The following is a 24,271-nucleotide window of genomic DNA, read 5'->3' as shown; positions in this document are numbered from 1 at the left end:
AAAATTACTAAACTAACATTTTAAGCACAAAAATTACAATGATAAAATTTGCAACATAAGTTAGAAAAATATTAAAAATTTTAATTTTTCTAACTCCCTAAACTTAGAAAAATATTAAAACTTTTAATTTTCCTAACTCCCCCTGAACTTGTTACTTAACTCTCCCCCTTTGATCACAGCAAAAACGGGATAAAAACAATTTTCTAAGTCATTTCTAAAATCCTAAAAAAAATTTCTAAGTCATTTGAAAAGTTTGCTAAGTAAAAATTTAATATTATTTTAAGAAAAACTTAGCTTAGATAATTTTTTTTAAAAAAAATCTAATTTCAGAAAATTAATTTTAAAAAATTGAGAATTTTTCTAAGTAAAAAATTCAAGCAAGAAACATTTTTCTAGATATAAAAATATTTTTAAAGAATTTTCATGAAGATGTTTAAAAACTTTTCAAAGCATTTTTTAATTTCAATTTTAATGCTTTACCAGAAAGTTAATTAAACATTTTATTTCAATATTTTGGTTTCCAGGTAGTGGCGAGGCACTAGGCCTTCTTGGTTATTGGAGCAACAACCACTTCCTTAGATAATATCTCATAAAGAAATTGTAATGTTTAATTTTCTCGCTATAAGCCCTAACTTAAAAGTAATTTAAACTAGCAAAAATTTTGGAACCCAGTATAGGTTCCTTCCTATAGGATTGTTTAAGAACTTAGGGGGTATATAATTTCTTGGAATTCTTCTAAGTTGTCCCTGATGCTTTCTTACATACCAGTTTAATTTTTCATAAATTTTAATTTTTGATTTTGAAAAACATTAGTATTTAAACATGCATCAGATTTTAAACTTTCAATTTGAAGTTTCAATTTATCATTTTCAGATTTCAAATTTTCTAACATTTTATTTAAGTTAGCAATTTCTTTTTTTGATTCAGCTAAGTCTTTAGAAAGAGCTTTAATAAATTGAAACGACTGTTTAGGGTTTAGAGCACGTATCTTACTTACCTTACTTTGTGATGCTCCTCCTTCATCATAGCTTTCCTCTTCTGATGTTCAGCACCTTCAAGATGCTACAGTGACACTATAAAGGGGGTCTCCATCTACAGGCGAAGGTAGGAGATACTTTACTATTCAACACACTCATTGCTATAGTTTTTCTACTATTCTTCTCTGAACCGAGGACTGACTTGAGCGTCGGAGGGCCAACGCCAAGGACCCTTTCCCAACCTAGCACAAATGCTCCTGATTTTACAAGATGGCAAGGAGTCTTCATCTAGTCAACTACGGAGCTACATTCCCAGCCTACCATCTTCTCAGCTTTCGGACAGAATCAATTTACAATATATTAAATCAAAATTTATTCAAAGATCTACAATTGATTATCGGGTTCACTTGTAACAACCCAATTTCAAGCCCAAAAAAATTTGTTTGATACATTTTTAAAGGCCCAAAACAATTTGTCTTTTTTATCTTTTGCCAAGTTTAGGTTTTGAGGGTAATTTTCATCTTTGCAATGTTAGAATTTTGAGTTTATTTAAACACTCGTTTAGTTGTTTTTGAAAAGTTTTTGATAAATAATAATTTTCAACCACGTCATTCTCTTTTCCCAAACAACAAGTTTGATTGTCTATTTCCTGTTATTCTATTGAATTAATGGGGTTTAGAAGATTATTTTTAATATTCATGTTCGAATTAACAGAATCAATAGCTTTTGTTGCGTGGCAAAGCAAACAACATAATAGACCTCAAGCCATACTATAAGCTCTCTATCCCCTATTTTACTTTGTTTTTTTTTGTTCTCCTTCCTTTCTCTATCAACAACAACAACCATAACCACTAAGTTTATCCCACTATATGAGGTTAGTTATATAGATCCTTTTATATCATTGGACTCTATCCTCTACTATATCATCATCTATACTTAATAAATTTATCTTGTTTTATTATTGCTAATCAAGTCTTTTTTTGTCTTTCTCTTCCTCATTTGATGTGCGTGTTTGTCATAGTTTCACATCGCCAAACTAGAACATTTATTGGTCATTTAAGTGTATGCCCATACCATCTTAAACGTGTCTCTTGGAGTTTTTCCTCAATAGATGCAACTCTGACGTTCTCTCTAATGCTCTCATTTCTTATTCTATCCATCCTCGTATATCTACACATCCACCTTAACATCCTCATCTCTATAACTTTCATCTTTTACTGATGTGTTTAAGTCATAGCCCAACATTCAGGTTCATCCAGCATAGTAGGTTTAACTATAGTTTTATAGAATTTTCCTTTAAATTTTAGATGTACTTTATGATCACATACAGGGCCGTACCTGAGTTTTCGTAGGCCTGAGTCGAAGTTTTAAAATTAGGCCCCTGCAATCAATTTTTCTTAATCAAAAGTATTCTTTATTAAGACCTACAAAATACAAAGCAAAATATTAATTTGAAATTGTATATACAATATATGTAATTTAGTTAAACAATAATAAATTATAGATATTACCAATACTCACTTAAATATAACACGTCTTGTCGTTTTTGATGCAAAAATATCAATTAAGCATGAGTAATCAAGATATTCCACAATTTTCTTCTCAATTGATAGCATGGCCAGCCCGTTCAATCTTTCTTGTGACATAGTTGATCGAAGATAATTTTTGATCAATTTCAACTTTGAGAAACTTCTTTCGGCAGTTGCAACTGTAACTGGTATAGTCAACAAAATTCTGTAAGCAATATAAGCATTCGGATAACAGCCATCCACATCTTTGAGATGATTCAACACGTCTATTGCTCTTTTTGCTTCTGTTGGTAAAGAATGCTTCAAAGGAGTTAACTCCATGAATAACTCATGTCCATCAATATCAGAATTGCCATTATGCTTTAAACATTGTTCAAGATTTTCACAAGATCTTAACAAATTATCATCATCAACACACTTTAATTTCTCCAAACTGAATAAAAATCCAAAAGTTCTTCATATTTTTTAAATTGTTCAAACCGGCTTTGTAGAGAAGAATACCCTTGATCAATCAAAAAGAGAAAGTAGTTAACTCTGAAAGATTCCTCCGCTGATTGTGTTACCTCATTTGTAACAGTTTCATCAAACTATTTTTTTCTTCTAATAATACGTTTTTCCTTGAATGAAGCTTCAATTCCCAATTCATTTGCCATTTGTTTAGCTTCATTAACAGCCTTTTCAAATCCATGTGCTCTATATTCGTCAAAATTCAACATAAGACCCTTTATATGTTTAATAGCAACATCAATATCTACATCTTCAGCTTGAAGAATCTTGCTTACAATATTTACTGAATGCAACAACTTATACCAAATTACCAAACCAACCAAGAATTCAAAATTTTCAAGATCATGTGTTGCTAAAGACTCAGCCTCACTCTTTCCGGTTGGATCATCACCCATGTCTGCTAAGTCAAGTAAAGCATCCCTTATCTTTGAAATTTATTCTTTTATCGGTCTCACACTTTCAACGTGACTTTCCCAACGGGTTTGTGACAATGGCTTAAGTGTTAAACCTTCCACGTGATGTTTGAAAATTTTCCATCACTTGGTAGAAGATGAGAACAATTTATATATCCATTGTATTACTCCAAAAAATGACATAGCTTGAGGACAACAATTTGCAATATCACATAATGCCAAATTTAGGCTGTGACATCCACAAGGAGTATAGAAAGCTCTAGGGTTAATATCTAATAATCTTCTCTGCACTCCATTATGTTTTCCTTTCATATTTGATCCATTGTCATATCCTTGGCCTCTTATATCATCAAGATTAAGTCCAAGATTTTTCAACACAATTTTTAACTCAGTAAAAAGTCCATGTCCTGATGTATCATCTACCTTCAAAAATTCAACCCAATATTCTTCTATCATTGCAGAGCTTGCTGAATCATCCACACAACGTATTACAAGGGACATTTGTTCCTCATGACCTGCATCTGGAGTACAATCTAGTATAACTACATAATATTTGGCCTTTTTAACTTTTGCAATGATTGATTTTTTCACTTCATGTGCTAGCATCTGTATCAACTCATTTTGGATTTTAGGACCAAGATATGTATAATGAGTTTCCCTTGATTGTATCCGACGAATGTGTTCTTTCATTATTGGATCAAACTCCGCTATCATTTCAATCATTTGCAAAAAGTTGCCATTGTTTTCAGCATAAATTTTCTCATAATCTCCTCGAAATGCCAAGTTGTTTTTTGCCAATCTATGCACAATAGCAATTATCCTCTTTAATAGTTGTCTCCAATGCTCCTTCTCTTTGTTGATTTCTACTTGTATGCTATCATCAATTGTCTTATTTTTTCCAACCTTTTCTCCAATTCAATCCAATTAATCATACAATTAATATGTTCCTTACTTGCTTCATGATTTTTCAGACTACGACTCAAGTTATGCCAATCTTTGTACCCTTCATTAGCCAATTGACCAATTTTGTACATGGTACTTTGAGTTTTGAATAATTTGCAACAGAAGCAAAATACTTTGTCAGAAGAAATTGAATACACAAGCCACTTTCTATCTTTTTTTTCTCCATTAGGTAGTAATCTCTTGTAATGTGATGCATCAAAATGCCTACCATTATTGTCTTTAGGAAACAAAACAAAACACCATCAACTAAAAAATCCCGAATATTTTGATCAATCTTATCCCAATTTTCTGGATCATCAATATTAAGTGGAAACAAAGTCTCTTGATTTTCAGATTGATTATTAACCACATTCACATCATCTTCATCATTCGATTCATTTACATTGAGGGTTTGAATCAATTCTATATCCAAAGATTGATCAAGTTCTTCAACATGAATGTTGTTTTCATTCTCTTGCTCCACATTCGTTGGATTATCAATTGTTTCTTCTACCATCATTCTCTTGTTACTAGAAAAATATTTATCAATATCTCCTGCTTGACTTTGAATTAATGCTTCTTCCTTTTGCTTTCTCTTTCTTTTCTGATAGCCAGATAGATGTTTGGGATTGGGAGCCATTAATTATATATTTTACCTAAAAAATGTGTAAGAATTATCAAAATATTAAAACTCTTATAGTCTTATGTTGTCCAAATTTTTCTAAGGAATTACATTAACTACAAGAAAAACCCATCTCAAGGGAAGAATTTCCAATTTGATATTTTTGCCTATATTATGCTCCCCTTAGTTAACTGTAACCAAATATACAAGATATAAACAAGATTCCAATTCTTACTAATGATCTTAATTATCAAGACAAAATCAAAAAAAAAAAAAATCCAGCGGCATTGAAAGATACAAATGGAAGCTTTAATCTTGTGTCTCATACCTTATCGAACCTTAGGTAAAGAGAAATGGAAGCTCTAATCTTTAATCTTGTGCCAGATAAATGGAAGGCTTCAGCAAAATCTGTAAAGAGAAATGGAAGCTCTAGTCCATCATTGGCGAAATCTGATTTATTGTCTTGGCTGAAGCAAAATCCCAGATAGCAAAATCCAAACACAACAAATTCACCGACAAATTCTGATTTCTGCAATAAGTAAAGAGAAATAGGGTTATAACATTAAAACCCTAGATTGAAACATCATCAAATTCAAACCCACTAGAGAAGATGTGGAGGAGAAGAGACTGCAATAATAAGGGGAGGAGAAGCATCACAGGTGGCTTCGTGGAACAACGGCGAGTCGGCGACGCGGAACGACAGCAGCAGTGTGGACTGACGGCGACGGCGGGGAAGTGAAAAATCGAGAACATGTGGAAGAAAAAGGGAAAATAGGGTTCAACTTATTATTTTACACTTTTACATAAAGTTTTTAAAATTATAATTAAGTCCTTGAAAAGTGTAGCTCGATTATTACAAAGACCCATTATTGTGCTCCAACTATTGGGCCCCCTAAGATGATGGGCCCTGAGACAATTGACTCTTGGGACTGCGCTCAGGTCCGGCCCTGATCACATAAAACACTCAACGCTTTCCTTCATTTCAATCATCCTTCTTGTATTATATGTAAGACATTTCTCTTAATCCCTTTATCATTTTATAAAAATGATCCTAAATATTTAAATTTTTTAGTTCCAGATAACTCATCATCTCTTATCTTAACAATTGTCTTATTACATCTAATATTATTAAATTTGAATTTTATATATTATGTCTTTATTCTACTAAGTCTAAATCTTTCACTTTTAGTGTTTCTTGTCAAGATTCTAATTTAATATTTACTATTTTATGTAGTTTATCTATCAAAATAATATCATCGGTAAATAATATGCACACAGTAAATTTCCTTTTTTCCCTTTATCTGCTCTTCAGAAATTCACAAATATTCAAAACGACCCACTAGCAAAGAATTCTAAGTTGAAAATGTTTAATTCAGATTTTTTTTCCCCCTCATCCATTAGCTAACATATAGGAGCATATTAAGTTATTTTGTGAAATATCTTGAAGAAACTATTTTGTATTACAACGATGCTAAACATAATCTAGAGTATTTTGATAAATCTTAGCAATGCTAAAAATTGCATTATCTCTTCTTTCTTAAATAAATAAAGCATAGGAAGTCTCTCCCTCCATACATACCATATCTTCTTGGATATTACAAAAAAGCAAAATAAAAAAAAATGATTCATACCAATTTTCATAAATTTCCATTCAATTTTATCCGATGTCTCCTACGAAACTCACATATGATGATTGTGGATGTTGAACCAATCTTTGATGGACCATCTAATCTTACCGAGGGGACCAAATTAGAGTGTCACATCTTCCATTTATATATCTTTGGCATTGGTTGTGGCTTGGAAGATCTAGATTATCGGTGGGACAATGAAGTGCATGGACTCAAAAGACAAACAAATAATATGGACACAAAGATAAATAGATGAACTTGGAGGTGCTTGCATATACACAATGCATTCGATCATGTTTTAATGTATAAAATATGGAGTTAATAGGTTAATGGATATTTTATGATTGAGCAGTTACTCGATCACTAGATGTTTTATAATTGAATAATTAGTGAGATAGTGGATATTTCTTTTAGACTGATTTTAGTTACATTGAAAGGGAGCTTTGATGTAATAGTAAAATTATTATCATGTGATCTGATGATTATCAATTTTGATCATAAAAATAATTTCTTATAATGTAGAATAAAATTGCGTATAATAGATGTAATATGTTTAGATGGAACCTATTTCCTAGGATCTCTTCATTTCTTATCTTTTACATATTTCATCAAGATGAAACTTTCAAAGTCAAACTGTAGGATACAATCAAAGTCCCATATTAAAAAGATATAAAAAAGATCATGAGTTTAAAAGGATATAAGATATCTCACTTGGCATGAGGTATTTTAGGTAGAGTCCAAAAATAAAGTCATGAGTGTTTAGACCAAAAGTGGACAATATCATGTCATTATGGAGATATGTGAATTCCTTTTGGACATAACAAATGGTATCAGAATTATGGTCTAGATCAAATGTCATGTAGGGTGACCTTGAACTAAGTTACAGGGAGGCTCGGAACAGGTCAAGAGTGATCAGATGCTCGTGAAAAGACCTGGAGCAGGTTAGGGTGACCGGATGATCGTTGGGAGGCCTGAATAGGGGTATCAAAAATGAACTCGACCCGACGACCCAACCTGAGTCAATCCGAAAAAATAGGCTCAGATTGGAGGGATTTTGGGTTGAAAATTTTTAGGTCATGTTTGAGTTGCTTCGGGTTGACCCAAATTTAGGGTTTAATGGTTTTTTAGAGTTAAATCAAATTTTATTTGAAAATTTAAGATATTTTAATGTATATTAATATTATTGGTGCAATTTTTCTTGGGTCAAGGTTGATTGATTTGACTAAACTTGAATTGGCTCAAGCTTGAGACTTGATGTTTGAGTTTTGATGTTTGACAATATATGGAGATTATAGGTACAATTATCCATATGAAGATTGATGGTCAAAATTTGACCAGAAGCAAAGTAAGTCAAGGTTGATCAGATACTTAACAAGAAAGTCCTTGTTGGAACCCCAAGGTAGTTTTGATGTGATCAAACAAGTTAGGTTAGGTTCTATTGGGTTTAACCTTGTGTCTAAGTGTACAGGAACTTAGGAGCACAGGAAGTTGAGCAAAAGACGCAACTAGCAAGAAGGACAACACGAAAGAGAGCTGACGGACTCGGTACGTCTGAGGGACGAGGTGCTGCGGAAGAGTACGCGGGCAAACAAGAAGGAGGCACGCGATATTTTCGAGGGACGAGAAGTCGAAGCGGAAGGTTGCTCGAGAAGGCCAAAAGTTGGATTCGGGTGAGTCCTATTTCGAATGGTCGAAATCACCCAAGCGAGCGAAATAGGAGCGAAAGACCCGGATTGAGGCGAGTAGAACCGGAGCGGAAGACTCGGATGGAAAAAGTCGACTATGTTGACTTTCCTAGTCCGGGCGCCCAGACCTGGTCGAGGCACCAGGACAAGGTCGGGGTGCCCGGACCAGGTCAGGGCGCCCGGATCAGGTCGGGGTGCCTGAACCAGCTCGGGGTGCCCGGACCAGCTCGGGGCGCCCGGACCAACTCGGGGCGCCCGGACCATCCGAGCGACCGAAACCCTTCCAGGCGCTCGGAATCTAAACTTTACCCAAATCAATGTGGCATTGAACCGTTGCATCAGAGATAGAATTCTATCCCACTCCAGGCACCTGGAACCCTTCCAGGCGCTCCGACCAGGGCTATAAATACATCCCTGGTCCAAGAGGTTTAGTACAACACTTGTGATTCATTCTAGTTTTGTTTTGTTCTGTAATTGAGTATTTCAACTGCTGTAAGAGGCTTCTTTGCCTGAAGGAGATTGTTTACTGAGCTCCAACTTCTTTGGATTAACAACCTCTCTGATTATAACTAAGTAACCCTTTCGTGTCTCTTTTCTTTTAATCATTCATTTTATGTATACAAGCGTTAGATTAATTAAGCCGTAAATTCTAAAAAGGTTCTTTTTATTTGTCAGGGCTATTCATCTCTCTCTAGCCGGCCGCCAACAGTCTGACAGTCTTAACTAGAGGTTAGGCAAGAGCAAGTCCAACGAGAAAGTTGGCAGAAAATAAAAATCCAAGTGGATCAATGTTGACCGGTCACTTGGTGTGAAAGTCCTAGTGAGTTAAGCTAGGTAGATCATAGTGAGTGAAGCCAGGTGAAAGTCTTAGTGAGTGAAGCTAGGCTGATGAAAAGTCCTGGTGAGTGAAGTAAGATAAAAGTCCTAGTGAGTGAAGCTAGGCAGATGGAAAAGTCCTGGTGAATGAAGTTAAGTAGTTGGAAAATCCTGGTGAGTAAAGTCAGTTGAAAACCCTAGTGAGTGAAGCTAGGCAGATATAAATCCTAGTGAGTGAAGTCAGGTAAAAAGTCCTAGTAAATAAAGCTAAGTAGTGAGGAAGTCCTAATAAATGAAGTCAGGCATGTGGAAATCTAGGTGGGTCAAGGTTGACTGGACACCTGGTGTTTGGAAGTTCAAGTGGGTCATAGAGGATCGGACACTTGGCATGAGATGGTAAGTCCAAGTAGGTCAAGGTTGACCGGACACTTGGCACGGAGAGAAAAATCCAAGTGGGTCAAAGGATTGACCAAACACTTGGTGACCAAGTCCCACCAGGTCAAAGCTAACTAGATGCTAGGCACGAGGAAGTCCCAGCAAGTCAAGGTTGATTGAATGTTGGGCAAGGGAACCTTAGACTTGTATTTAGTGAGATAAGGCTGGGCAATCGATCAAATTGATTGGCCCGAAGCCTAATCGATTAGTTGATTGATTGGGAGTTTATCACAAACACACAGAAGGATTTTTAATCGATCAGTTGATCGATTGGGACATGCTAATCGATAAGGCGATCGATTGGGCTCGAATTTCTCATGATGATGCGAGGAAGCTAGAATCAATTGGTCAATCAATTCCAAGTCTTATACGATAGTACAGAAGGATTCTGGATCTATCAATTGATCGATCTAGATGCCCCTAATCGATCAGCCGATAGATTGGGAGATGATCGTTGCACAGAATACAATGTTTGGATGGTCGAGATCGATCATATCTGATGTGCAATCGATTGGGAGCAGGTCTAATCGATTGGAAGCCCTAAATCGTGGAATATAAAGGCGACGATGATGTTCAAACGAAAACAACTCTTACACGCTCCTCTTTGCCAGTTCTTGGAAGTTATAGGAGACAAAGTGTTGTTGCATTTCCCACCTTCAAGAGGTGCTCAAAGCAAGAAAATCTCAAGGGATTCAAGGTTTAAAGTATTAGGTCATGTTTCGATTTGTATTTACATTTGCTTCCTTGTTTCGAGTTATGTTTTCTTGTTCTTGAGTTATATGAGGTTTCTCCACCTCCGGATTGTTCCGAGAAAGAGTGTATTTCATAGTAAAGAATATGCTCAGCGTAAATCCTTGGATTAGTCACCTCTTCTTGAGGTGAATATCAAGTAAACCCTTTGTGTTAGTTTTGGACGAGTTCACTTCATGTTTTTCCGCTACAAATCATCTTCAAAGAAGCGAGACGAGTTATTCACCCCCCTCTAGCTCCGGAGTGTCCCAACAAATATCAATGTTAGTATGATAATGATGGAATATTGAGATAAAAGTAAAGAATTATAGAAAAATAGCTTAAAAATTTATTTTGAATCAGGTTTTCGGGTTATTCGGTCAGGTTCGAGTTTAGGGATTTTAGATTGAATTCGGGTTTGGGTTGAGTTCGGGTTAGGTTTTTAAAAAAAATTCAACTCGACCCAAACTCTACTCAATCCGTCCGAATTGACACCCTTAAGCCTGAAGCAGCTCATGAGTGATCAGATACTCGCGGGGAGGCCTGGACCATGAGAGTAATGGTGGTCTTCCATTTGAGGGGAGGATAGAGATACAATCAAAGTCTCACCTTGGAAAGATATACAAAAGATCATAGGTTTAAAAAGATATAAGATATCTCCATTGGCATGAGGTGTTGGTGCAGGTAACACCATAATCAAACCTATATTTTGATGTTATCAAAAGTTCAAGTTAAGTCTTGTTATTATCTGATAAATTAATCCACTGTATAGGATGCTCAACTCGGAAAGCCCTAATAGGTCAGCTGGACTTGAAACTAGGCAAAGAAAGTTTCAGCAGATCGTGGAACTAGGTAGGAAGTCCAGATAGGTCAAGTGGACTTGACATCTGGCAGGTGAACTCGATAGGTTTGGAGGACTCGATATTGAGTCAAGTGGAAGCCCTAGTAGTCGATCTGATGCTGAGCAGTTAAGTCTAAACAGGTCTGAAGGATCCGATGTTTGGCAAGTGAGTTGAGGTAAGTTACTAGAGGTAGTCCGGTGAGGTCGTGTCCCAATAGGGACAAACCTTAGGTGTTAATCCAACTGAAGAAACCATCAGAGGTTTCTAAGTTGAGATCAAACAACCATAATTGTCTTATTCATGCATTTATATATCTATCTAACTCTGTTTTGCAGGACTATTATTGTTGCACTAACTTTATTTTGCAGATTGAACAAAGTTTGAATTGACCTAGGGTTCGGTCTACTGAATAGAAGGTTTGGTCAACCGATCCAGCTAGTGTGGCACTGTTATGATCAAGTTCTACAAAGTTGGAAACAGAGGCTTATCGATCGACCAAACAGGTTGTTCAATCGACCAATCCAGTGAGATCAGATCAAATTGACGTCGAAGTGGTAAGATTCAGATTCGGTTCACTGACTAGCTAGATTAGTCGACCAAACAACGTGATTTATGGGATCAGACAGATCAGATCGTGGCAAACAAGGAAGGGTGCGGAGTTCAATCGACCAATAAGAGGTTCAGTCGATTGATAGGTTCAGTTGATCAAACGGTTTTTCAGTCGACTGAACGATACCTATAAAAGAAGGCCTTGGGGTTCAACCCAAGACAACAATTCTTTATTCTGCTTCATTCTATTTGCAATTCTACTGCTTTGACGTCAGAAGGCTCACCGAACCCCAAGCTTTATCTTCATTTCTATTTTGTCGGTATCTTTATTTTACATACACATTATATTCATACTTGTACTATTTCATCATTTAGTGGATTGTTTAAGGAAAGTGATCAAAGATCATGGACCTTAGAGTAGGATTCGGTTGGACTCCGAACCAAGTAAAAAAGGAGACGTGTGTTGGTGCAGGTTGTACTAGATGATCGAACCTAAGTTTTGATTATGGCAAAGAGTCCAAAGTTAAGATGTCTTGTTATCTAACAAGTGTGAATAAGGTTGCAGAAAAATCCTAAGTGTTCTTAGACAAAAGTCCTAGTGTATTCTAGGAAGATGAAAAACCCTAAGGGAAGGTAACCGTAGGTCCTAGGGGAAGGTAATCGTAGGTGATGAAAAGTTCTAACTGCAGTTAGGTAAGGCGAAGTCTTGGTGGGTCGAGCACTTTGGGCAAAATCCTAGAGTCGGGGACTCTAGGTAAAAATCCTAGTGGTTGCAAACCATGTGGAAGTCTGGACGGGTCGGAGATTAGACGTCCAGCAGAAAAGTTTTGAAGACTCGGACGCTGAACAAAAGTCCAGTTGGTCTAGAGGACCGGTCTGGCAAAGGTAAACTCTCCTGAGAGGAGTAGGTGAGGACGTGTTCCCCGAAGAGGGAACAGTAGGCGTCAGTTCGACCTAGAGTTTCAGCGAAACTCAAAGTCAGAACCGGACAGTCCGGAGATTGTCAAAATAATTTCATATTTTATTGTGCTAACTCTATTTTGCAGAGTATATTTTATATTTGAACCAATATGCCTTGCAGGAAGTGGAAAGCACAAAAGAGCCTTAGTGAACAGTGTTCAAGGCACTTTCCATGGAGCTTGAAGACGCCTTCGGACAGTTAGAATTCGCAGAAAGCGGATTTTATCGACGACCGAATCTGCGGGGATGGAATTCAAGCTGAAGGCGCCTTCCATGGAGGCTGAAGGCACCTTCAACAGCCTATTTAAGGCAGGTTTGAGTAGAACCTTAATATACTTGATCTTCGTAATCTTTCTATTGCGCGCTGCTCAAAAGACGATCTGACAAAACTGTAACGCAACTTCGACAACCGGAAGCCCAAAATTCATTATTCGTAGTTGTCGGTAGACTTTCAATTATTGTACTTAAATTATTGTACTTGTAATTTCCAGATTGACAGTGAATTGCCTAAAGTAAATACTCAACGAGTGTGGACCTTGGAGTAGGAGTCATCACATGCTCCAAACCAAGTAAAAGAAAAGTATTACCGCTTGTTTTGCTTCTGCTTTATTTCTTATTTCCGCTGCGTTACTCTGTGCTTTCCGAAACGAGTGAAAAAGTCACGAGTGCTATTCACCCCTCCCCCTCTAGCGCATCTCGATCCTGCAACTTGTCTTTTGTCTTTATTTGTTTTTATTTCCGCTGCTTAACTCGTGTTTTTATTATTACGAAAAGAAAAGATTTCAAACGAACAAGATTCTGCCCTTTCTCTCGTCTTTCTCAATCCAACACATGGTCTTTTAGGTAGAACTCAAAAATAAAGTCACGAAGAATTAGGTCCAAAATGGACAATATATTTATATATCATGTCATTATAGAGATATATGTATTCCTTTTGGTCACAACACAATGTGAAAAAAAACAAGTTGTATCATTATGCGCCAAGAGAATCTATGACTATGAGACCAATAGGTAATTACAATAATGGAGCTTACTAATCTGAGATAACCCGATGCTTCATTTTTTCGAAGAAAACCATGAATTATAATATCTAACATCTTCTGCAAAAAATAAATAAATAAATAAATCTGTATAATAATCAAAATTGGGTGGATGGTCAGTAGGAGATTACGGTTGTTAGGGTATCCATTCTGTAACGGAGGAGCTCGGTTAATGGTCAGAAGGGAAGAATCTAAAAGATAAAGAGTACTTGTCAAGTGTTTTGCCAACAACAAGAAAAACATAAAAATCAAAGATGTACCAGAGCTTGTTTCAGTAATGTAGGTTTCTTATGGAGTTCATATATCTACTTGATGTACAAAGATTCCAAAAGATGAATGATAAGCATTTAGGTATGATGTTGTCCATCCACCAAATTTCTTGAGCGAGATCACTTTAAAGTTGGACTGAACTGTGTGTTCTGAGGCTAGTTAATACACACACAGGCAAGCCTTTGAGCAACCACAAGCATGATCCTAAGAAGCCCTTGTCTCTTGATTGTTAATTATATATATGAGAAAAATATTCTATGCCAACCAACTTTTATCTTCACAAGTAGAAAAGGGAACCAAGAATCAAATTGATTTAAAGTTTTTATTGTTTTTTTAATCCCATGGTATGGCAAAGAGCATGCAACATGACAAACTTGGTTGTTTCGTGCAGTTGGTGCAGTGTCCTCTTCAAGATATCTTTGATGCCGGCTTAGCATGCAAATACAAGAGACTCATGGAAAAACCTTGCAGCAAAGGATTGAATAAGCTCCATGAAAAATGTGAAGAGAACAACCTCTTTATCTTGCTTCTCAGCATCAATTGTGCACATTGTGGAAGGTGTTTTTTTCTCCTAATCTTTATGCCAAAATTTCTTTTTTATGTTCCTTCGCTTCTCTCTTTATTCTGTGGACAGGTTTAAGAAGACTGTCCGTATACGGGCTCGCTTTCACTCACCGGTATTAAATTGCAGCGGTCTTGCTTGCATCCACTGCACATTCTCCAAGGTCCTCTCTTTCTCGGTGAAGACGATGCTGCAGAGAAGGCAAACGAAGGGAGGAAGATAACAGTGGCGTGTTAAAGAGAATCATAGCGAAATCGAAGTAGAGAAAGCCGATATTTGAATAAAGGTGACACCTTTGCAGTGGAGAACATCTGACGAGATAATGGGCGCCGACGCTGTAACGCTTGGGCGCCGCCGGGGGCTTTCCGCGCCGCTGCTACTGGCGATGGTCGCAGCGATAGCGATTTGTTCGCCATCTCCGTTCACTCCGGTCGACGCCTCCGTTTCCTACGACCGCAAGGCCCTCATCATCGATGGCCGTCGGAGGATCCTCATCTCTGGTTCCATTCACTATCCCCGGAGCACTCCGGAGGTGAGGAGTCTGCTCTCGCGCCAAATGTGGCTCCTTTCTGGTAGTTCGATTTAGATTGCTGCGCAAAGGACCAATTTTTATTCGCCGCTTGTCCCCAGATGTGGCCGGATCTAATCAAGAAGGCCAAAGATGGCGGCTTGGATGTCATCCAGACCTACGTGTTCTGGAACGGCCATGAGCCTTCGCCCGGCCAGGTATGCCGGTTATTCCATCCCAACATCTCTCTCTGTGGTAACTTTTGGTATCTTTAATAGAGTTTAGGGTTTTGCAGTATTATTTTGGAGGGAATTATGATCTAGTTCGCTTCGTCAAGCTGGTGAACCAAGCTGGTCTCTATGTTCATCTCCGAATCGGCCCTTATGTCTGTGCAGAATGGAACTTTGGGTAAGCTTCTGATTGATTGTCAAGAAGAACTAAGTGAAATCGAATTTTCGACTTTGCTTTGGATTTTATTTGGTTCTTCATCTTCGATTGTGGAACAGGGGATTTCCTATCTGGCTAAAGTATGTTCCTGGTATCAGCTTCCGGACTAACAATGGGCCTTTCAAGGTGAGTTTTTAGACTTTTTTTTTTGTTTTTTTTTGTTTCTCTCAACCTATCGTTTCGATCAAATCATTCATTTGTTGATATAAAAGGTTGCAATGGAGAGATTCACAGCCAAGATAGTCTCCATATTGAAGTCTGAACGACTATTCGGGTCTCAAGGTGGTCCAATAATCCTCTCTCAGGTATCGTTTACTCATTCTTTTCCTTCCTCTAATGAATCTGATATCAAGGTTGACAATGTAGTTTCATCCAAGAAATTCTTTGTTAAATTGAACAGATTGAAAACGAATATGGTCCGATGGAGGACTACTATGGTGGTTCCGTTGCAAAGAGTTATGCAACTTGGGCAGCTCAAATGGCAGTTGGCCTCAACACTGGTGTCCCATGGGTCATGTGTAAACAAGATGATGCACCAGATCCAGTAGTAAGTTTAAAAATCAGTACTCCGTTCTCGCTCGCCTGAATTCTCACTGCAATGAATGGTTATAAATGTGCATAGCATCAATTTAAACTGTTTGCATCCTCAATGAAACACCAGTGCCTTTTGCTTTGAGTTCACTTTATTTGTCACAGATAATAGCATTGATTTCATATGATTCCAATTCATCCTGTTCCTATCCATCTTCGATGTTATGTTTCCTATCTTTTAGGGGGCCAATGTTATATGCGATAGTATAATCGAAGTTTCTTCACAGATTAATACTTGCAATGGATTCTACTGTGATGACTTCTCTCCAAACAAGCCTTATAAACCATCTATCTGGACTGAAGCTTGGACTGGCTGGTAATGTTCCCTTCAACTATTAATTCATGTAAAAGTAAACTAGCTTTGAGTTTGAACTATGATTTATTTCAGAACGAACCACACTTTACCGTATTCATTTTATCCAACAGGTTTACGGCTTTTGGGGGTCCAGTTCCTCACAGGCCAGTTGAGGATTTGGCTTTTGCTGTTGCAAGGTTTATACAAAAAGGTGGATCCTTCGTTAATTACTATATGGTAAGAAGTCGAATGTTCTATTCAGATCCACTGATTGTTAATCCTTTATGTGATGCCTATGAACTTTCTTTGTCGAATCTAGTACCATGGAGGAACAAACTTTGGTCGGACAGCTGGTGGTCCTTTCATATCGACGAGCTATGACTACGATGCTCCTATTGATGAATATGGTATGCAGGTTATAACTTGTTCAATACATCTACAGCCAAAGTTTGGTTTTGGCCTACTGGTGTCTTTCATTGATACTATGTTCATGGTTTCTCATCAGTTTAACACTCGCAACTTCTGTATTACAAAACCAGGCCGATACGTTTGCTTTTTCTTTTTCTTTTTCTTTTTGTTCTTTGAAGCCTTAAAGTAGCCTTGTTATGCAATCGGTCATCGGTGACAAACATATGTCAAGCACCAAACTAGAAATTCCTTCATCTAGTGTTGTTCACTATATGTACTCAGGTCTCCTGAGGCAACCAAAATGGGGTCATCTGAGAGACCTGCATAAAGCAATCAAAATGACTGAACCGGCACTCGTATCTGCAGATCCGACCATTTCAAAACTCGGAGATCATGAGCAGGTTTATATCTAATGAGTTTTTGTACGATTAGGAACGAATCATTCAAATAGTTGAAACAATTCATACATAATTCCTTTCAGGCACATGTTTACAGAACAAAATCGGGTGCTTGTGCAGCATTCCTTTCTAATGACAACCCGAGATCGGCTGCAAGAATTAGTTTTAATGGATTGAAGTATGACCTTCCGGCTTGGTCCATCAGTATACTTCCTGATTGCAAAACCGATGTATTCAACACTGCAAGGGTGAGAAATTTTTTTGTAACCTATTTTCTATGCTTGCTTCAATTTTATGATGGTTTTTTCCTCAACATTTGTACTCGACATTCTTGAACAACTTGATGCAAATCATGATCATAGGTAGTAGCCCCAACAATTCAGTACAGAATGGCATCGGTTGGCAAGTTTTCTTGGAAGTCCTTTAGTGAACCGACCAACTCATTGGACGATGAATCATTCGCGAAGAATGGGCTAGTGGAGCAGCTTAGCCAGACGTGGGACAAATCAGACTACCTGTGGTACACTACTATGTGAGTAGAAGAGTGCCATAAACATATTTTGGGATCTTGATTTGCAGCTTCCATTCAGTTGAATAAAACGAGTTCTCATCTTCCAGTGTTGATATAAGCCCAAATGAGCAATTTTTGAGCAATGGTCGGAACCCCTACCTCGCCGTGATGTCAGCAGGTCATGCTATGCATGTTTTCATCAATGGAGAAAGAGTTGGTAAGTAAGTTTAGTTCAAGCACTGCAGTTTCTTCTGTAAGAATTTATCGAATTTGATGTGTTTCGATCAACTCCTTGAACTCTGTGGCAGGGATTGTTTATGGTGGCCTAGACAGTCCAAAGCTGACTTACACAGGAAATGTAAAGCTCTGGGCAGGAAGGAACAAGATATCTATTCTAAGTGTAGCTGTTGGTCTACCAGTGAGTACCTGTGTCCCGAAAGTTTTCAAGATGATAAAATTAAACAATAGGTTAAGATGATATGTAAATTATCTTCAAAGATGATCGACTAACAAGTTCTAAAACCAATACTAGTGATGATTTTTCTCTATTTGTTTCTTTCAGAATGTGGGTAACCACTTTGAGACATGGAATGCCGGGGTTCTCGGTCCCGTGACTCTAGAAGGACTCAATGAAGGAAAAAGAGACCTCGGATCTCAGACATGGACTTACCAGGTCTATGAATGTGCACAACTTGCTTCTTTTTTTTCGCGGCAGTATCCTAAATTGTAACCTTGATGATTGTGTGCAGATTGGCTTGCGAGGTGAGCATTTAAATCTTCATACGCTTAATGGAGGTTCTTCAGTTGAGTGGGATGGTGCTTCCACAAGAATGCCCTTGACATGGCACAAGGTTTGTATCGCATAGCACAAACATCGTCATAGCTCGAAATGCTTAGCATATCATTTTTAAATGTTTATAGTGGGATAATGCTTGGTTATTGTTGTTATTGATTATCTTATTGTCATCCCAGGCTTACTTCAATGCTCCAACAGGGAATGACCCGTTGGCCTTAGATATGAGCGCGATGGGTAAAGGTCAAATATGGATAAATGGACAAAGTATCGGTCGATATTGGCCGGCCTATAAAGCATATGGTTCGTGCGGTGGTTGCGATTACCGTGGAACATACGATGAGAAAAAATGCCAAACTAATTGCGGGGATTCTTCTCAAAAATGGTAAGAAATGTCAAAGTACCACAAGCATAATGATTATGCTAAAAGTAGATATAGTTAACTTTTCAAGTGATTGCTAATTCTCAGGTATCATGTTCCTCGCTCCTGGCTAAACCCGACCGGAAATCTTCTGGTTGTGTTCGAAGAGATGGGTGCCGACCGATCTGGAATTTCGATGGTAAGAAGAACAGCTCAGTAAAAGAGCTTATGGTTCGAGATGTCTATGAATAATAGCTAAGGTGGGGATTAAGTTAAATTGCCAATTGCGCCATAATGGTGGATATAGTTCTAGGATCACTTGTGCAAAGACATAGTCGACATTCCTGGTGATCAATGGAGAAGCACGAACTGCGCGCAGCCATTGAAAACCAAGATTTGACCGGCGAAGTCGAGTAAGTGTAGTACATTACATAGAGCAAGTGTGCTCGATATGAATTGCTATAAGATGTATATGAATTATTTGTGCACTAGTATATTTCACAATGTATTATTCTACGTTCATGCAACCGTATAGACGAGAGCAATTCTACTTATGAACTTTAAGTCATGATCTTGAAGTCGCCGAATCAACTTGATGATCAAGAAGCAAATCAAACAACAAGTTTGAGGTTAGGGGAACAAGAAGAAGAAGAACAAGTTTGAGGTTAGGGGAACCAAAAGAAGAGTCAATCATGGTTATTCTAGGAGATCACAATCCTTTATATATAGCTTTAGATCCATTTTCATTATCAACCCGTTAACAGATTTCATGCAATAAAAGGTAATTCGTTCCCCCCTAGCACTCCCGTCATACTGTCCCTAGGCCAACACAAAGAAGGTAAATCAAAGGTAGTTACTAGTCACTAGTGCAGGTGGCTAAGGCATGGGGGAGGCATATTCGGACACGCCTAATTTCGACCTCAAGACCTCATATGGCAATACCTCATGTCTTAACCATCGCACCACCCCAAGGGGACACTTGTTAACGAATTTCAACACACATAATTCATATTCATTAAATAAAAAATCGACAGTAAATTATTTTAAAATCTTCAATCACAATTTCAACTTTACATACAGTATCCATGTCCAAAAAACTTTGTTTCCATTCTATACATGCAAAATTTTATTTGCTTCAACTCCCTCGTATAAACATCGTTACCTAATTACCCCTCATATTTGTTAGGTTAAAAAAAGTCTAAAAATAAATATAATTCCTCTTAAATTCAACATTTTAAACTAGAATCGAATATATTTTTTATCAAATTGAACACGATTTTTTTCCGCTTAATATAATTCCTCCTAAATTCAGTACTATTTAAAGAGAATTTAGTATATTTTTCATCAAATGAAGCATCATAAAAGAGTCATGCTCAATTTAATAGAAAATAGAGGAATTACATTCACTTTTAGATTTTTTGTATCTAAAAAATATGAGGGGCAATTAAGTAAATAGGTATTCATTATGTTATTCATTATGTTTGATTAGGGAGTGAAATAAAAAAAATTTGGATATGGGGATTACATGTAAAGTTAAGTTGTACTTGCGGATTTTAAGACAATTTTTCCTCCAATCAACTCATAATTATATAATTAATTAAATCATTTTATTGAACTAATTTTTATGACAAATTCATGTGTTGTGATCTTAACCCACTACAACTAAGCAAAAGACATTTGGCATAACTAAATAAATACATCAATATTTTATTTTTATTAAAATATAATGAAGACACTAATTACAATTAGATAAACAACATCTAATATAATAAACACAAACTTATTGAAAAATTAAGAAAGATATTTTTAAATTAATTCTATATCAAGATTCCTATAATATCTATGTAAATATCTTCGCATTTTTACATTTTATTCATGTATTCAAATAAATACACAAGCCTATAACGGAATTCGAGTAAGCATTAATTATGCAACTTAATTGTGACATACAACCTTCTATATAGCTACTTTAATTATTTCAACAATTAACACACTTAATTAATTTATTGTGCTCTTAAGCTCCTTTGCATTATATCGACGCACATTGTTGGGCTAGAGAATGAGGTTGATCCCTTGGCCGATGAGGGAGTCGGAGAGTAGTTGGTTGGCCGACTCCGATGGATGCACCGCATCCCAAAACACATACCCCGTAGCATTTGGGCACGTCCCGATCGAGTGAGGATTGCACAAGAACACCGTCGTCTCCACTGTTCCGGTGCCGCAGCACCCTCTCCTCGACTCGAAGAACCCTAGTCCATGTGCACAAAATTTTAACATAGTGCAATTTGAACAGTGCTGATCTTAAAGGTAAACTGTAATTTATGAAACTCTAAAGAGTAAAATGCAAAATAGAGCATATCTAAAATACGAAATTATCAAACGGTTATCAGTCTAATCCTGAAAGTTTAGGAAATTATCATTCGCCCCCTATAATTCTTGCAACTGTTTCATTTTCACGTAACGGCCTTCTTCTTGTTTTTGGTTTATAAAAATGAAGCCAATTCAAAATATTAGAAAAGTGAGGGAGCAAAACATAAATAATGTTACCGAAGTCAGCGGGTCTGTTGACGAGGTCATAGAACGGCTGATAGATATCGAAGATCGAGATCCGGAGATCAGGGAACTCCCGCGTCAACGACTCTGTCGACGCGTTGACCTGCCTGTTGAACTCCTGCGCGGCGGCGTTGAGGAAACCGATGCACCCGCCGCTGCCATGGCCGTACAGCGTGATCGACACCGGCACGCAGCCCAGCGGCGGAAGGTTGGTCACGCCGATCCGGCGAGCTCCTAAATGGTACAAATCCTACACGCAGCTAGCAACCGATCGATCGATCAACAGGTTCGCAAATGTGAGTCGTCGGAGAATAATTAGATTCTGACCCTGATGAAGTTTGCGTAGATGCCGACGAGGAAGGCGGAGAACTGCGCCGGCGACTGCGTCTTGAAGAGAAAAGGGTTGACGTAGTAGTTCTGGATGAAGTCGCTGGATCCGGTGCTGACCACGTAGAGGGATTCGGTGATGATGGACGACGTCTGGCCGCCGGCCACCTGAGCAAGCCGCGACTGGTATTCCCGGAAGTACTCCAACTGCTGAGACAGTGGAATCGCATGCTGCAAGACGTGCGTGTACACGCATAGAGGATTATTGTGTAATTGATGCTTAATTACAAACTACTTTGTTTTTTTTAAAAAAAATTAGCTCGTAAAATAAGAATAAAAATAGAGGGGTGTTATTTATCATCGCTAGAAAAGTAATTTAAAAGAACTAAAATATCCTTTAATATTCCTTTTTTTTTAAAAAAAAAAAGTTAGTATTACATTAGGGTTACGTGGCCAAAGTATGCATGCAAGAGGAGACAATCTTGTAGTAAAGGTTCCTACTTTATATTGGATTATAAAGGGATTAAATGATATATAATTCTTCACGATAAAATTATCGTTGTGTGATTTAAAAGTATCAGGCTGACCCAAGTTTGAGCTGAGACTCGATTCGTTATCCCTAATTAAGCTCGAGCTTGGCTTGGCATGGCTTCGATATAAACTTTAGTTTTTAAGCTCAAGCTCGGCTCAAAATAAAATTAAATAATTCTAGCTCAATTAAAAAAAATTCGTTTGAAAATTAAATAAGGTTAGTCAAAGCTCATTTAAAATAATTAGTTATAATAATTAATAATTTATTATTATTATTATTATTATTATTATTATTATATATATATATATATATATATATATATATATAAATGATATGCTGCGAATAAAGCCGTGCGAATAGCTGCGGACTTATCTTCCTGATCGGTCACCAGTCCGATCAGGGAATCTCCTGATCGATCTGTAGACCGATCAGAAAATGATCGGTTCCCTGATCGGTCTACAGACCGATCAGGAGGTTCCCTGATCGGTCCAGAGACCGATCAGGAGGTTCCCTGATCGGACTGGTGACCGATCAAGAAGGCATGTCCGCAGCGGTCCGTACGATATTATTCGCAGCATAGCACTTCTATATATATATATATATATATATATATAGTCTTTTAAAGAGTATTTTTGTAAATCTCTTAATGAATATGTTCGTGAGCCTCTAAATGGATATATTCGAGAGTTCATGAACTAAATACTGTTAAACTCGAGTTTGAAATCAGACTCGATCGAGCTTGGTTCGATAATATTTTTGAGTTCGAAATTAGACTCGAACTCGGCTTGTTAAATTAATTGAACTTACTCGAACAAATTTTTTTTCAAACCAACCGAAATCCCAATATCTATAATTGATCTTTTATAAGAATCTATATTAACGGAGCTTCGTCGGTGAGGTAAAAATGAGAAAACAGAGAGGGAGGGGGCATGCACTCACAGCACTGTTGGAAGTGTCATCGGAATAACCAGAGCCAGCAGAGGCGAAGTTGGCTCCGATCAGCAGGTTGCTTCCTGACGCCTGCGGACTGAGATAAGCAGGCGCGTAGCTGGTGAATCCCAGCGTATCAGCTGCAATTACGTACAGCAACGCTCGATGATATATTCAGTACTTTCACCGGAGAATTAATTAATAGATACATAGAAATAATGCAAGGTAGACGACGCCGGCCCAAAATTAATTCCTACCAGTGAGGTCCGTCGCCAGTTTTCCATTGCAGAACCTTCCTGTCGCCTGATGGTTAGGGAAGTCCCTTCCGTAGGGAGGAAAGTCGGCTCTGAAGAGGGTTTTGAGGTAGTTGTTGTTGCCCACGTCCACGGAGGAGTCGCCGAAGGTAAAAATCGCAGGGACCAGCGGCTGTGCGCCGCCGCCGCCGGTGAGCTGAAGCAGCAAGAGGGCCACCAAGCCAATGCCGGCCAGCATCCTCATCTCGCTTCCCATCTCTATAGCTCCTAGCTCCTAGCTCCTCGCTCCTCCTAATTAACGCTGACAATGTAGGTATAAATAAGGATTATATTATGCAAGCATTGTTAGCGATCTGCATTCGCTTCATTAATCTCTGCAACTGCAATGGCGACTCATAACTTCGATGAACTTGGAGTGGTTGAGGAGTTGGGTGTGCCATAATAATGAGAGGCATTTGTGTGGGGCTGTGTGGCGTACGTGCAGTCCTTATGTGCAAACTAACACTGTTTGTCAGCAACAGCTGCCTCCGATCGATCGAGAAGGAGCAGCAGTAAGTAGATTCCACGGCGACGAGAGAGGCAGTAACACAATTGTCTGACAACTTTGGTACTTTCAAATCGGAGAATTAATACCAAGTAGTTATGGTTACTCCTTTTCTGGGAGCTAGGCTTTACTGCATGAATATGAGAATTCAGATGGATTGATCGAACTGCAGTTTGTTCACCGTGGCAATTTAAGAATAAGAGATGAAGGAGTTGGGCCCTGGGAGAAGTGACCAAGGGGGCAGTGCCGGAGATGGCATGGAATCAGTACTACTGAAGAAAACTCAGGGGCAATAAATGGGGGAAGTAATGAT

The 24,271-nt window shown here is 37.8% G+C and overlaps 2 protein-coding genes and 1 pseudogene across 2 annotated transcripts; 1 reads left to right on the top strand and 2 right to left on the bottom strand.

The window, feature by feature from the left end:
• Window positions 1-2,494: 2,494 nt before the first annotated feature.
• LOC121989967 lies at window positions 2,495-4,885 on the bottom strand (annotated as a pseudogene).
• A 9,693-nt stretch (window positions 4,886-14,578) lies between these two features.
• On the top strand, window positions 14,579-19,329 carry LOC121991726 (beta-galactosidase-like). The gene is made up of 18 exons (XM_042545745.1): window positions 14,579-15,038; window positions 15,137-15,232; window positions 15,310-15,422; window positions 15,521-15,587; window positions 15,674-15,766; window positions 15,862-16,008; window positions 16,280-16,368; window positions 16,479-16,584; window positions 16,667-16,754; window positions 17,038-17,156; window positions 17,237-17,401; window positions 17,516-17,685; window positions 17,772-17,881; window positions 17,973-18,082; window positions 18,227-18,337; window positions 18,414-18,515; window positions 18,637-18,842; window positions 18,927-19,329. Exons 1-18 carry the CDS (start codon window positions 14,829-14,831, stop codon window positions 19,036-19,038), a joined length of 2,214 nt encoding a protein of 737 aa, XP_042401679.1. The 5' UTR covers window positions 14,579-14,828; the 3' UTR covers window positions 19,039-19,329.
• Window positions 19,330-20,659: 1,330 nt separating this feature from the next.
• LOC121991727 (GDSL esterase/lipase APG-like) lies at window positions 20,660-23,722 on the bottom strand. The gene is made up of 5 exons (XM_042545746.1): window positions 23,418-23,722; window positions 23,170-23,300; window positions 21,699-21,929; window positions 21,366-21,621; window positions 20,660-21,067 (listed from the first exon to the last, which is right to left on the bottom strand). Exons 1-5 carry the CDS (start codon window positions 23,668-23,670, stop codon window positions 20,871-20,873), a joined length of 1,068 nt encoding a protein of 355 aa, XP_042401680.1. The 5' UTR covers window positions 23,671-23,722; the 3' UTR covers window positions 20,660-20,870.
• Between the last annotated feature and the right edge of the window lie 549 nt (window positions 23,723-24,271).

This window comes from Zingiber officinale, chromosome 6B (genome assembly GCF_018446385.1).
Source record: "Zingiber officinale cultivar Zhangliang chromosome 6B, Zo_v1.1, whole genome shotgun sequence".
Taxonomy (NCBI): Eukaryota; Viridiplantae; Streptophyta; class Magnoliopsida; order Zingiberales; family Zingiberaceae; genus Zingiber; species Zingiber officinale.
The sequence above is the reverse complement of the archived record's forward strand: the minus strand, read 5'-3'. Positions and strand labels throughout refer to the sequence as shown.

Excerpts from the sequence above, each read along its gene's own strand:
- LOC121991727 (XM_042545746.1), bottom strand. The coding sequence starts at position 23,670 with ATGGGAAGCGAGATGAGGATGCTGGCCGGCATTGGCTTGGTGGCCCTC. Across the intron at positions 21,930-23,169 it reads ATGACACTTCCAACAGTGCT|CATGCGATTCCACTGTCTCA; the intron begins GTGAGTGCATGC and ends CACGTCTTGCAG. Across the intron at positions 21,622-21,698 it reads TCTACGCAAACTTCATCAGG|GATTTGTACCATTTAGGAGC; the intron begins GTCAGAATCTAA and ends AGCTGCGTGTAG.
- LOC121991726 (XM_042545745.1), top strand. The coding sequence starts at position 14,829 with ATGGGCGCCGACGCTGTAACGCTTGGGCGCCGCCGGGGGCTTTCCGCG. Across the intron at positions 15,767-15,861 it reads GTCCAATAATCCTCTCTCAG|ATTGAAAACGAATATGGTCC; the intron begins GTATCGTTTACT and ends TAAATTGAACAG. Across the intron at positions 16,009-16,279 it reads ATGATGCACCAGATCCAGTA|ATTAATACTTGCAATGGATT; the intron begins GTAAGTTTAAAA and ends GTTTCTTCACAG.